This window comes from Seriola dumerili, unplaced genomic scaffold (assembly GCF_002260705.1).
Source record: "Seriola dumerili isolate Sdu_G_001 unplaced genomic scaffold, Sdu_1.0 BDQW01000109.1, whole genome shotgun sequence".
Lineage (NCBI taxonomy): Eukaryota > Metazoa > Chordata > Actinopteri > Carangiformes > Carangidae > Seriola > Seriola dumerili.
In genome coordinates this window covers 1,539,791-1,552,823 of record NW_019174364.1, presented here as the reverse complement: position 1 = coordinate 1,552,823, position 13,033 = coordinate 1,539,791, and the positions used below count along the sequence as shown (strand labels likewise).

General features: G+C 38.6%; 1 protein-coding gene across 1 annotated transcript; it reads right to left on the bottom strand.

Annotated features, from left to right (window-relative positions):
• Nucleotides 1–3,648: 3,648 nt before the first annotated feature.
• LOC111222869 (RNA-binding protein 5-like) lies at nucleotides 3,649–12,519 on the bottom strand. Its single transcript, XM_022746759.1, has 25 exons — nucleotides 12,401–12,519; nucleotides 12,102–12,147; nucleotides 11,063–11,243; nucleotides 10,791–10,949; nucleotides 10,557–10,626; nucleotides 10,060–10,133; nucleotides 9,236–9,319; nucleotides 8,871–8,931; nucleotides 8,413–8,478; nucleotides 8,152–8,312; nucleotides 7,844–7,941; nucleotides 7,557–7,644; nucleotides 7,399–7,458; nucleotides 7,079–7,145; nucleotides 6,775–6,875; nucleotides 6,521–6,677; nucleotides 5,979–6,070; nucleotides 5,712–5,879; nucleotides 5,426–5,566; nucleotides 5,223–5,309; nucleotides 4,877–5,062; nucleotides 4,687–4,761; nucleotides 4,480–4,580; nucleotides 4,253–4,382; nucleotides 3,649–4,143 (listed from the first exon to the last, which is right to left on the bottom strand). The coding sequence occupies exons 2-25, from the start codon at nucleotides 12,116–12,118 to the stop codon at nucleotides 4,018–4,020; spliced, it is 2,550 nt and encodes an 849-aa protein (XP_022602480.1). The 5' UTR covers nucleotides 12,119–12,147; nucleotides 12,401–12,519; the 3' UTR covers nucleotides 3,649–4,017.
• Between the last annotated feature and the right edge of the window lie 514 nt (nucleotides 12,520–13,033).

Sequence of the window (13,033 nt, the reverse complement as noted above, 5' to 3'; positions counted from 1 at the left end):
TATTATTTGTACACATACATATACAAATAATACAGAGACAAATACTGTACAATAAATAAATGTACTTATTGATTTTAACTTTATAGCTGTACAGCAAGCTGAAACATTTTCTTTCTTTCTTTCTTTCTGTTGAAAAAAATGTATACATTGACTGAGACTGAGATATTACTAGTAGGAAATGTCTATAGTCATGTTGACATCAGAATAGAATAGAGCAGATTTCTTTGTCATTATAGTAGTGTGGAAAGTTGTCTTTAGCTCATCAAACATACAAATACACTACATAATATAAATACAATTAAACTGTAAAACATTAAAATCTAAAATAAAACACTGTGGAGGTTTGCAACTCAGAACAGATCAGTATGATATTTAAACCCACATCATACTGAAGATCCGTTCAAATCTGCGCTGAGAACAGACACATTCAGGTTTACAATAGAGTTGTACCTTAAAGATCATAGTACCAGAGGATTGTTTAAATTCATTAGTGTATTGCAGCCTAGCGGCCTCTAGAGGCCGCTGACATAATGAAGTTTGACCATGCTCAGAATAGTTCAATAGTTCAGAAGGAGCTTATTGCTTCTAGTTGTTGCAACTCAAAACCAAAAGTTCACTTCACTCTTCACTCTAAAGGCAGAATCAATCAATTTAAAAACACCAACATCAACAAATAAACACACTTAATCCTGTGGTTAATGTGTGATATAGCATTTCTGATAGCAGCGTTGCTAAATAGTGGTTATTTATAAGACCAGTGCAACTAGATAAACAGGGATATTAACATTTTTACATGGTGCATTACATGATTGAAAATAGACATTATGAAAGAGTATAAACAAACATTATACTGTAAAATGTATGTTTTATTTTATATTTATGTTATTTATCTAAAGTACAGTTTTTGACTATTGCTGCACAAGAATAAATTAATAAGCTCTAAATAGATCTTTTTAAACAATTTATTAAAAACTGAAAATGTGATAGCAAAAAGTAAATTCTAAATAGAAACTAAGTACTGCCTTTTTACATATTGGCCTATTAATTAAACCAACACATCCGCTGATTCTATGGATTAGTGGGAGAAGTGTCACCTCCACGTGACTCTGACCCTTTACTGTCATGACTGAGTTATTTAAGGAATCAATGCTAACTCTATGAGGAGAAATAGCAACATGGAACACAATGGCAGTTCATGAGAGCCGCAAACTTGGACTAACATACCAGTCACTGTTTCTTGTTCTACTGCCCAGCTGGGTTTTTAGGTGTGGTGTTTGGCAGCGTGTAACTACAAAGAACAGATACAGAGTGTTCACAGAACAAAAGAAAGACATGTAACCAAACTCTACTCTGCCGTTGGGTTTAGGATCCTTAAGAAAAACAAATTTTCCTGGTGCTGTCTGCTGGAATCAGGAGTGATATTTAACAATAATCTAAATTACATTTAGTGGAATCAAACTCTACTAAACAAAAATGAAGAACATGTTGCCCTGAACTTAATTCTGCCTGCCGCAAGCTTACTCAATGATGCTAAAGGCACCTTGGCTAAAATCTGCTTAAGCAATGAGCAGAACTTGATCAATTTACAGTTTATTTATTGAAAAGAATTACGTAAGCCCATTCATAGAGAGAGGGGCACTGCTCATCTTTCTGGTGCTGCAGATGGATGTTTGGCTTTTGTGATTTTTCCAAGAAAGCAGGATGGGAATGTAACAGCAGAGATTCCTTCTAAGACCACAGGAGTCAAGATGTATTGCTGCAATATATTTATGTAACAGAGGTGGATGTGAGGTTCAGAACATTTCTCCCTGAGAGGTGGAAATATCAAAAGGACAGGACTCCATGAGGTCCATGAAACAAACCCAAGGGATGTACTGTATTATGTTTCCATTGTGTAACACACTGTTTATATAAGGGGCCAGCACAGAGACAGGCAGACTGACCACCTCTTTGAATGAAGGAACAATATCATTTATAACATAATTTACTACACTTCTTAGTCTGACAACGGAAACATACAGTATCTACTAAATATCTGTCTCTGCTAACAAACAGAGAGTTTGAGCTGACGAGCTCTTCAAACAAAAGATACACAGGAGCAAAACAAACAGGTTATTTTTTACATTCGCATTTACACTGTGTTTAAAGATTGTCTCTTAATCATCTGGGTTCAAACTAAAAAATTGAATAATCACATTGTATTAAACATCAGTTACAGGGAAATATGGATTGAAAATGACAGGAAAGACAGGTTAAAGAGACATGCTCCTTTCTGCGTGTCAACTAGTTCTTTGGTGTGGTGTTTTATCTGAGCCAGAGAAACGCCCCATTGTGACAACACAGAATTTATTCATGCGCACATCCATATTAGTACATATGATACTTACCCCGGTCACGTGTGTAAATAAGCAGAAAGTCTCCAGTGGAGTGTTTATATTATTGTAGAAAGGCGCCTGAAAGGAACAGCCACAAGAGAAACCATCCTGAGCATTGCATGGTCTGTGACTAATATGATGCTCTATTCAGCCTATACCAGGTCTGGTCACAGTGCTGGAGTGATGTATTGCATATTTATTTGAAATAGACCTATCAATATGTCATATCCTGTCAATATTTTTAACATAAAGAAATACAAATTGATATTCAAAATTCAATTTAATGCTTAATGTTTCAAATGTTAGTATAATAGTATTTTAAATAAAGGAACTTGAAAATTAGACATTTTCCCTGGCATATCACAGAATACCACTGCCTGTCATTGTTAAATAAAACAATGCAGTAAGACACATACGGCATTTCCTGTGCCTCTGAAACAGACCTCCACACCTTATCTCACACTCTCACTATGTATTAAGACAGGACAGTTATTTTTTTTAAATTCTGGTTACAGTCCACTACACTGCTAAGAAAACCCACCTCAGGCGTATTACATGGCACCATGTCTTTCTTTGAAACAGTGAAAGCTCCAACAAGAGGAAAGCCCATCAGGTAGGAAAGAGACTGGAACAGGCCAGGCCAAATACAAGATGGGTCATGAACAGCTGGATCTAAATCGTATGTGGTAAAACCTGCGGACACTCTCACTCCATTTATATATAATGACTTGTCTCACTGACGAAACATATTTTTGGTGTCACCTTCTCAGAAAGATAAGGCTGCAAAGTCAACAACCGAACTGGAGCTGGGAATCATTTGGTGTCTTGTTGAAGGACACCTCAGCAGGGTGGATGCCAGTCAGCACATGGCTTTTACTCTGGGTCCTCTAGTGGATGGACAATCTCACTACAACACCCTAAAACTACCACTAAATAAGTTGTACAGAAGACATGCATGCAGACATGCACCTTTTCCATGATGAAAGGTCCTAAAAACTGCATGCTGACCACAGTGAGTTAGGCTTTCTTCATATAATGTATAGTATGTTCCTAAAATGCAGAAGGTTTCAGCTGTGAATATATGACGGCTGACGATGAGTCAGATAGAGGAGGAGACAAAGTAAGCAACATATTATAAATAATATGTATAAATAATAAAACTGAAGCAAAAACAATAGGGTTCTAGGGGTAAGAACCCTTTAGGAAGCCAAAAAAAACAAAAACACACACTCCCGCCTTTTGTGATTAATCGAACACCATCAGTAATCTCTTATGTAATTTATTTCATGTACAAACAAAAGAATTTGTATAAACTGTACAATCTTTTTAACATGCTGTGACAAAAAAAGGCATTACGACAGAAGAAATACAAAAGAAATCTGTAACCTAGGGAAGTAAATTTACTGTGCATATGTACAACTCATAAATTATGTCATTCACTCTCTTGATATGCCTCCATTACAAATTATTTCTATGGTCTGGTTTATGGCAAGAGGCATAGATCATATATGGAGTGAAATCATTGAAGAAAGACCTATCTTTTGCTTCCATGCCAATTCTTCCATCCTTATTTACGCAGAAACCTTGGAGCAAATCATCTGCAGGCCATGATGATCAATCATTTGAGCTTGAGACTAATGTCTCATTCCAATTCAGTGAAACGAGCAAACATGGCTTTGCGGACTGCGTCTTTGTACGTGTCTGAAGCAGAGAGGGTGTAGTTGGTGCCTTTAGTGCCAAGTCCAGCTCCTTTTGTTCTCATCTGTGCCTGAGGAGAAGAACCACAAACTTCAGATCTTTTTAAAAGAGGTATACAGTTATTGATGCTGATGGATACTGGATACACACTGACACCACGAGATAATTACTGTGGATACCTCAATGGGTGTGGTGATGCCCTGTTGGTTGCGACCAAGTCCTTTCCCCTCCTTCCAGCCCATGGCCTGCAGCATTTTGTTCCCAATATTGTCACTGTTAAGGCCGTCCTTAGTGGGCTGCTCATAGTTACTGCAAAGGAAAAAGGGAAATATTTACACACCCCTGCCCTACAAGGACTGGAAAACAGCATGTTCCACAGTACCTTAAGTAAAACAAAGTCGCTTACATGACTGGTGCTGGTTGGCTAAATTTCTTCTTTTTGGGCGCTGGGGGTTCAGGGATGCCATATTTTTCTCTCCTCTCAGCTGCTCTGTCTCTATATTTCATCTATTCACCAGAAGAATCAAAACATTTTGAATTTTCAAATGCAGTCACTCTGAAAGAGGAACAACATGACACACTAACAGCTGGGTGATTCTGTATTGAGCCCAACCTCAGTCTCTTTCCTCTCCAACTCTTCCAGCTCTGCTTCCGTCATTTGGGATCTGCGTAGAACCTCCAGGTTTTTCTAGGAAGGATCAGTGAATAGATGAATACCTCAATGAATGGGGGCTCACACTTTTCCTGCTGATACTTTGGACTTCCCTTATTTAGGTCTGAAGACAATATATGTGTGATGTTACCTTGTGGAGGTCAGAGAGTTGCTGATGTCGAATAAGACTCTCTTTATTGGGAAACTGTCTCCTACACAACAAGCAGGCCAACTTTTTCCAGTCTGTCAGCTTGTCCTGGCCTCCGTCACTTCCATCAACCTCTGCTAGCCCCTCCTCAGGGTCACTGTCTCCACTGTAGGCTGCCACAAGGCCACACTAACCACACCGTGGATAAACAAAGGCAAGTGTAAATATTGTTACCATAAATACCACCTGAATATAACTGAGCACATATATTTCCAATTTACCTAAAATAACATTGACAATAATTGTTATAACCCTCCAAGATATAGTTCAGCATCCAAAAAACACTCACCTTTGAAGTGTTGACAGAGCTGGTTGGTGGCTCCTCCTCAGGGGCCCTTGGCATCTCTGGCATTAGTCTGTCTAGAGCTCCTGCCTGCTAGAATAAATAAATAATAAAAAAAATACATCAATCCATCCATTTAGCACATTTAGATCTAAGGTATATACATGTAGTATCTGAACTTTTTCAGATATTAAATCCCACTGGATTACCTTCTTTTCAAACAGTGTGAAGCCAGCATCAGCAGCTGCTGCCTCCTTCCTCTCTTCTTGACTAATAGGCTGAAAGCTACTCTTAAAGTTCTCTTTCTGCTTGTTGAGACTTTTAGCCCACCGTTCCATGTCTTTAGCAATCTGAAAGTATCAAATATATTTGAACATGAACTTAAAACCTAAAAATAAAACTCAAATATGAAACATTTTCAAAAAGGCTACATGAAAGCAGAAGTAGAATGTGCATAACAGACAATAAGTGCTGAAATAGGTTTTATGATAATACCTGCTGAGCAGTCTTGCTTTTGGGCTTTTCCTTTTTCTCCTTGCCTTCTTTTGGTTCTTTGCCTGCGTTATCATTTTGTCCAGCATTTGCGTCAGTTGAGGCAGGTACATATGTCTGCTTCTCACTGTCCCAGTACAGATACTGCTGGGTCTGAGAGTTGTAGTAATACTGAAAGGACATAAACAACAATGTTCATAATCAAAACAATATAAACTCCTGTGACTGTCATCAACATGACAGGAAGCCAGGTGGCTGTGCACTACTCACATGTGTGTTTGGGTCATAGTAGAGGCCAGTTTGAGGATCATAATAGTAGCCAGAGGACTCATCATACTGATAGGTGGATGTATCAGGAACAGCTGTCAATAGTAAAGCATTACATCATTATCAAAGGCCGTAGAAAACTTCTTTGGTGGATTATAAAATATAGTTTTAACTAAAAATACCAATTAGTTATTGATATCATTGCATTATTCATAAATAAGTGAGGGTTCCCAGCCTTAATCTCAACTAAGCTTCCCCTCTGACACCAGTTTACAAGCAGGCACCTTTTGCCCTCATGAGCTTTAAGCAGCTCACCTTCAGCAGTAATTAAAGTATTAAAGGACTAGTACAGACTGACTTATTTGTAAATTTAGTGTTTAACAGCATATCACTCTTAAATTACAGAACCAAACTGTTAAAACTCGCTGTTTGAAGCTGTACCCAGGGAAACACTTCAGTACAATGTACATGACAATGACCTCGGGAGGATTATGCACATCACACTACAACAGAAAAAGGTTTTAAGGGATCCTGTGTGCTCATACCATTGCTGTTGTCAGCTGTCTGTCCAGAGGCTATTAATGTACTGGCAGCGGTAACAGTGGCAGCAACTACAGGGGCAACAGGCACAGACGAAGCCTCAATGCCAGGGAGATGTCCTGTCTGGGGTTTTGCCTCCAGTTGCTGAGCAAGTGGCAATGCCTAGAATCAACGTAATTGTTATTTTGAGACTGTTACACAATGCATTTTAACAATGGTACTATAGTGTAATTACAGAGTTAAAGAAAACGTGTGTTACCTGAACAGCAGGCTGAGCAATTATATGGGGTTGGTAGACTTGTGCACTCTGTGAGATTACTACTCCAGCTGCAGATGGAACAATCTTTACACCTGGGGCAGCTAAAATTGAAAATGCAAAGCTTTGTGAGCATTTTTTCCAATGCTCAACAGCAGTGTGCAAACAGAATCAAATTAATACAGTGGGAGATCTTTATGTGTTGAAAAAAAAAAAAATTTTATTTTTCCAATATCAATATTCCAATACTAATATGAAATGGTCAATAACTGTGCCAACATCTGTAAAGTGTGAAAGCATCTCTTACCTCCTAGAATTCCATTTCCCTGCGAGGTGCTGGCTCCTGCTCCTTGCTGGTAGTAAGTCTGGTACTCCTATTGAAAAAGTAATTAATTGAAATGCAAAGATTAATTTTTGAGCTACAGAAGTGTGAAACAACCTCATTTAAATTCGTACATAATGGAGATGCAGATAATTGTTGCTCGATTTTCTAAAGATTTCTATGAAATACACGTACAACCTCATGTCTCATCTTTTAGGTGTCGTCATCAGTGATATAATGGCCATATTTTATTACAATTTATATTATTAATAATAATGGTACAATTTTTTTTTTCTTCTACTAACCTGTGACATTGGAGTATAGCCTTCTTGCAAGTAGCTGTACTCCGACATTCCCTCTGAGCTCTGTTGTGGCAAAAAAAAAGTGTGAATTATGATTATGCGACATTGACATATCATTGGGAGATGATAAATTATGTCATGTTGAGAGTACGTGGGCCTACCTGACTTGAAGACCACTGAGCTGCAGCGATGGCTGTGCTGGCCACAGAGAAGGCACTGACACGATTCCCGTCTGGTAGTAAAAGGTCCCTAAAACAGGCAAATGTCGAAAAGTCTAATTTGTGTATGGCTGAATCCCCCCTATCTTTGTTGAGGAAAACCAGAGGCAACTTGGAGGAAGAACTCAAGATGTGCTTAAGAAACTTAAAATGAAAGAATACAGTTGGTGGCTTTTCATCTATCACAAAAAACCAGGGCACACATTACACTATGTTGTTGTTATACTCACTTTCTAGCACTCTTAGCATAATCCACCCCAATTGTTTTTCCATCCAGTTTTAGAGGAGGCTGTAGTCCCTGTAAGATGGTTAGCAGCTGAGAGGCCTCCTGTGAAAAGAATTGATATTAAATTATAAGTGAAATGCAGACATCAGTGAGATGGTGAATTCACCCATTTTAGAGACTAAGGAATGATATTAGTAGAAAAGCCAAATGGAATCCACTGATAAGTGGTTGGTTGTTCCAGCAGTAAATTATGATGCTTCTTAACAGTATATTGTGACAATATTTAAATGTAGATATTAAAGAATACTTTACCAGAGGAGAGGACAGCTGTACAAAGGCAAAGCCTCTGTTCTGGCCTGTCTGCTTGTCCTTGATGAGGCGAATGTTGTTCGATGAAAGATTAGCGTATGGAGCCAGGGCTGTCATGATGGCTTCAACGGTGGTCAGGGGAGCAATATTTCTCAGAATGATTGCTGTTCAGAACAAAAATCTATATTTTAGAGCAGCCTATCATGGATTGGATATTTCTCATTCCAAAATGTAATATTATAGCTGTAAGATAGAAGTCCTTACTGTCGCCATAGAAGTCTCCACTGGGTTGAGTTTCAGAGACTCCAGTATTACTGTTGGTTTCACTTTCTGTTGAGAGAATGACAGAAGTAAGAGGTGCATTAACATAACCTTCAGAACAGTGTAATCAGAGAACTGGAAGGTATAAAGTGATAAGTGTCAAAAACCTGCACTAAAAATTAGTATGTTTACAACATCAGATAGGCTCTCTCATAAACTCTATTGTGTATTGTGTTTTGTCTCCATTTTGTGTTATTGTCAGGTGGGAAGGGAAAAATGCATGCTGTTTCTCCATCTATGCACTTTGCTTACATCTGACAGAGTGACAACAATTACTATCATTTGTTTTACTCGGCCTCTACAACTCCGAAAACACAAACTTTGCGTTGCATCCCAGGACTGCTGCCTCAGGCAGCCCGGATGTCTGCTGTCAGTGGCCTTTTGTTGATTTAACTACTTACCAGCTTTGGCTGCTCCACACCTGAAGCACTTCAGCCTCCTCCGGAAATTGTACAGGCCACACTGCAAGTAACCGTTCACATCATTTTTATTATACACCTACTAAAGCCCTTAACAGTGCTGCCTCAGAGAACAGGCAGTCTATATTGGTGCAGCATACCATACTTACCCGAGACACAATCTAACCTTTACCTCTTATCCAAATGTAGGTGTACCAAAAAATTAGCTGACAGGACTGCAACAATTATAATTTAAAGACCTAACTTGTGTGTGTGTGTGTATGTGTGTGTGTGTGTGTGTGCAATGATCTGCAGTAGCATTGTTTGCATAATGTGACTGTGAAACCCAAGACAGATCATTAACTTACAGTGTTGCAGAGCCAGTCTTCATACTTGTTTCTGGGATGACTGTAGTGCATGTCCACGCTTTTGCCTTGGATGGTCAGACGTTTCTGAAAGAGGAGGATAAAGATCACTCAAGTGTTCATGGTGAGCATTTATCTCATCAACAGAGCAAGCAGTGTTGGAAGGGAGAGAAGGGGAAGAGGGACCCCCCAACAGATAGCCTTTGTGTTAAAGACAGGCACATGATGTATATGTGAGCATGATGTATAGAGGGTTCTTTAGGTGTTTGGGACCCGCGTGCCCAGACTGAGCTGGAGCAGAGTGTACAATGTGACCCTAACAGACATTTTTGACTGTTTTAAAGACATGTATTGGCTTCCAACAAAAATGTTAAGAGAAGGGTGACTTTCTAAAAAAAAAAAAAAAATCTTCTTCTAATCAGGGGTGGGCTTAGAAAAAGAATAGTCTGAGGTTACACTCAACTCTCAAATATCATTGATAATGCCTCTATCACTCTATCAGTAAGGCAATGATAATGTGTTCATTATCTTAAATGCAGATTCATTAAGGAGCTGACAATTGACTCAAAATATGTCTCAAACCTGCAGCTTTAAAAGGTACTACTTTAACAGTAAATTAAACAAAATACTTGTTAACACATAAACCATGAATATAATCATATCTATTAATCTATAAGGAATCGTTTTGCTCTGTAATAAACAATCCATGGTTTTTTTTCAAGATCTGTACAGTTTACACACTACTTATTCAATGCACTTTGGTTGCCTTTTGGGTTATTTTTCCAGATCCCCAAGATTAAAACTAGACTTGGCGATTGTGAAGCAACCTGATTGGTCTCCATCCATCGGGTAGCATCTTGCAAGTGATAAAAGTCCACGAAGGCGAAACCACGGCTTATACCTAGAGACAGCATTCAAATATAGACGGGAGGCGTGTTAGTTAAGAGTCCATGGGCATATTATTCAAACTCTTCCACAAACTGCTTCACGACCCAGGCCCTTTTTGGTACAAAATGGGCCACACTCCTTAGGGGTTTTACCATAGCAAGAAATCCTGCTGAATATCACTGTTTGAACCACACTCAACAACAAAGTGTGTGTCTGCCAATTGACTTTCTTAAAAGACTAATATTGCTGCTGTTACTTACCTTAAAAAGATCCTTAATGAACTGAAATGAGAAGTCTTAAATCAACATTTCAAACCCCTCCCTAGTAACAATTCTCTTCTAGCTGCTATGGGAAAATGGGTCTGAATGGAAGCAGATTGGCCCTATGGTCAAACACTGGGGGAAAGGTTGGGGTCCGCCTTATAGCTGGTTCTCACCTGTTTTCTTTTTCATCAGCCTGACATCCACTGGCTGGGGTCCCTCCAGTTGGTCTATGGCAAAACGAATCTAAATAACAACATAGAGACGATACTTTGACGTTATTATTCTAAACCTCCCCCATTTTAAAAGGCATTTCATCTTACAGAGTCTGTTGGTCACACACACATAAAAACCAAACTAGGCAACAAAAAAAAAAAAATCATATCTTAAGGAGAAAACTAAAGACTTACATCATCCTCAGTGACATGAGGAGACAGACCCCAGAGCATGATGGTCTTACTCTTCTTCTCCTCCCCAGGCTCCCTTCTATAATCCTGCTCTGGGTAGTCACCATCAGAGTGATAACCATCTTCTGATCGATCACTGTTGCGTCGTTTCCTTTCTCTGTACTTTAAAACAAATATATCAACACATCAGTTAAGTATCAATGTCAACAAACAAGAAAGCATTTTACTAAGACATCATAATACCATTGAAAGTCAATGAATATCAAAACAACTACCTCTGGACTGTCTCTGGATCCTCGGCGATCTCCTCCTTCATAGCGATCACTACGTCTATCTTCCCCCCAGCGACGCATGTTGTGATCTCGCTCTTGATCCCTGTCTCTTCTGTCGCGCCATTCTGATTCATCGCGGGACTGTTCAGAGCCATATCTACCACTCCGTTCTGTCCGACTAATCCTATTTAGGAACACATTGAAAGGAAAGGTAAAACATCGGCATAACATGACTATTCCTTATAGTATGATGCAAGCAAATACTATTGAAGCAGCAAGTTGAATTACAAAATTTCTTGATTAACAATATAACAAAAATTAGCCTGATATCTTCCTCCTGTTGTAGAGGTATATGCAGATTACAAGGGCATTCTGATCATTTACATCTGTATAAGTTTAACACTTAAAGATGTCTTAAGTAGTGCACTACTTACAAAATATTTCCAGAAAAAGAACACCTCCATAGATAAGATCAGGAATCAAGGCTTTTCCAGTCAGCCTTAATTTCTCAATCAATGCGGTGTGGGCAGTAGTCACTAAATTGGCCAGCGCTTATGGTCTAATTTCAGGAGTTAGGTACATAAAAGACCTCTGACATGCAACCTTCTCTCAAAGTGGAGAGTGTTATGCCTAGCTCTCCTTAACAAGATACAGTACTTCTGAGATTAAATTAGTAACATTTATTTCAGGCTGATGGATTAAAATCTTTTTTTCTCAGTTGAGACAGTTTACTTTACGTAAAAGTGCCATCATTAAGGCTAAGTTTGTTGTCTGTAAAAATCCCTTTCCTATAGTATTTTGCATAGTGGGCATTTTTCACATATCCAATTGTTGATTTAAGTGAGGCTGGCTTCAGAAATACACAGGTTATCTGGACCTGAAATGAAGGTTTTGTTTAAGTTTCAAATGTTTTGAATGCAATAATCTATTACTCCTTTTGAGGATATGACAATAACTTAAACTAGGACCAAAATAACACTGTCACTATGCTTAGCCACACCTACCATGGCGAACTTCGCTAGCGCTGAACGCTGTAACTCACCTTTTATCAGCTCCCATTTTTCACTGTCTTCGCACTCACACGACCTCTACAAAGCAAAAATGTCGAGAATTTCAAGTTATGCAATCATTCTGTCGTAATTGTAGTTATTAACAATCCCAAACAGAGAGCAGTTCACCTTTTAGTCGCATTATACAGATTACAGTGAGCAAAATGTTTGTAACGTATAATATGGAGCCGGTCTAACGTTAGCAAACAGACATGACTTATGCCAAAAACAATGACGCAAATGAGAAGCTATTAGATGTTTCGGTTTCCAATCTGAATATGCAGTAACTCACCAGTGTCGTTTGTTAACAATGTTGTTGCGCACTATTAGTTTTTCAAAATTATATTTGTAGAATTGTGAGCAGGAAAATTCATCTCACGTTCAAGGACTTTCCACAACACTACGACAGTGCCTTCTTTGTCCCAAGATGCATTGGTGTATAACCCGGTGCATTCTGGGTTATAACAAAATTTCACCCCGAATTTGCCTCACAGGCAGAACCGAGTCCTGGGCTTTGTTTGGTCTGACAATCGGTTATTATTATGTTGACATTACATATAGATAAAGCACAAATTGTTACAGCTGTCTGTCTGCCAATGCTTGAGACGAACCCGTACTAACCGAACATACACAGACGTGTAGAACATGGTGTAGTGGTTGAAATGCTGCCTGAAAGCCCATACAGAGGGCAAAAGTAATAACATATTATATTTCCGCCATTTTACTGGGTATCGCTTTTTTTTTAGCTTGCCATTCTTGCAGTATATGGAAGTCGTTTGCAATCATTGCAATATTTTGATACTAATCCAGAAATAATTGGTAATAAATTGTTCATTCGACACATTTAAATAGGTTGCTGTTTGTTGCCAGACTGATACTGACTTATAGTTATGCTGATTTTTACAAAATAAAATTATAAAATTAT

Coding starts and splice junctions, on each gene's coding strand:
- LOC111222869 (XM_022746759.1), bottom strand. Junction 5,880..5,978: donor ACTATGACCCAAACACACAT/GTGAGTAGTGCA, acceptor ATGTCCTTTCAG/TATTACTACAACTCTCAGAC. Junction 5,567..5,711: donor AAAGCAAGACTGCTCAGCAG/GTATTATCATAA, acceptor TGATACTTTCAG/ATTGCTAAAGACATGGAACG.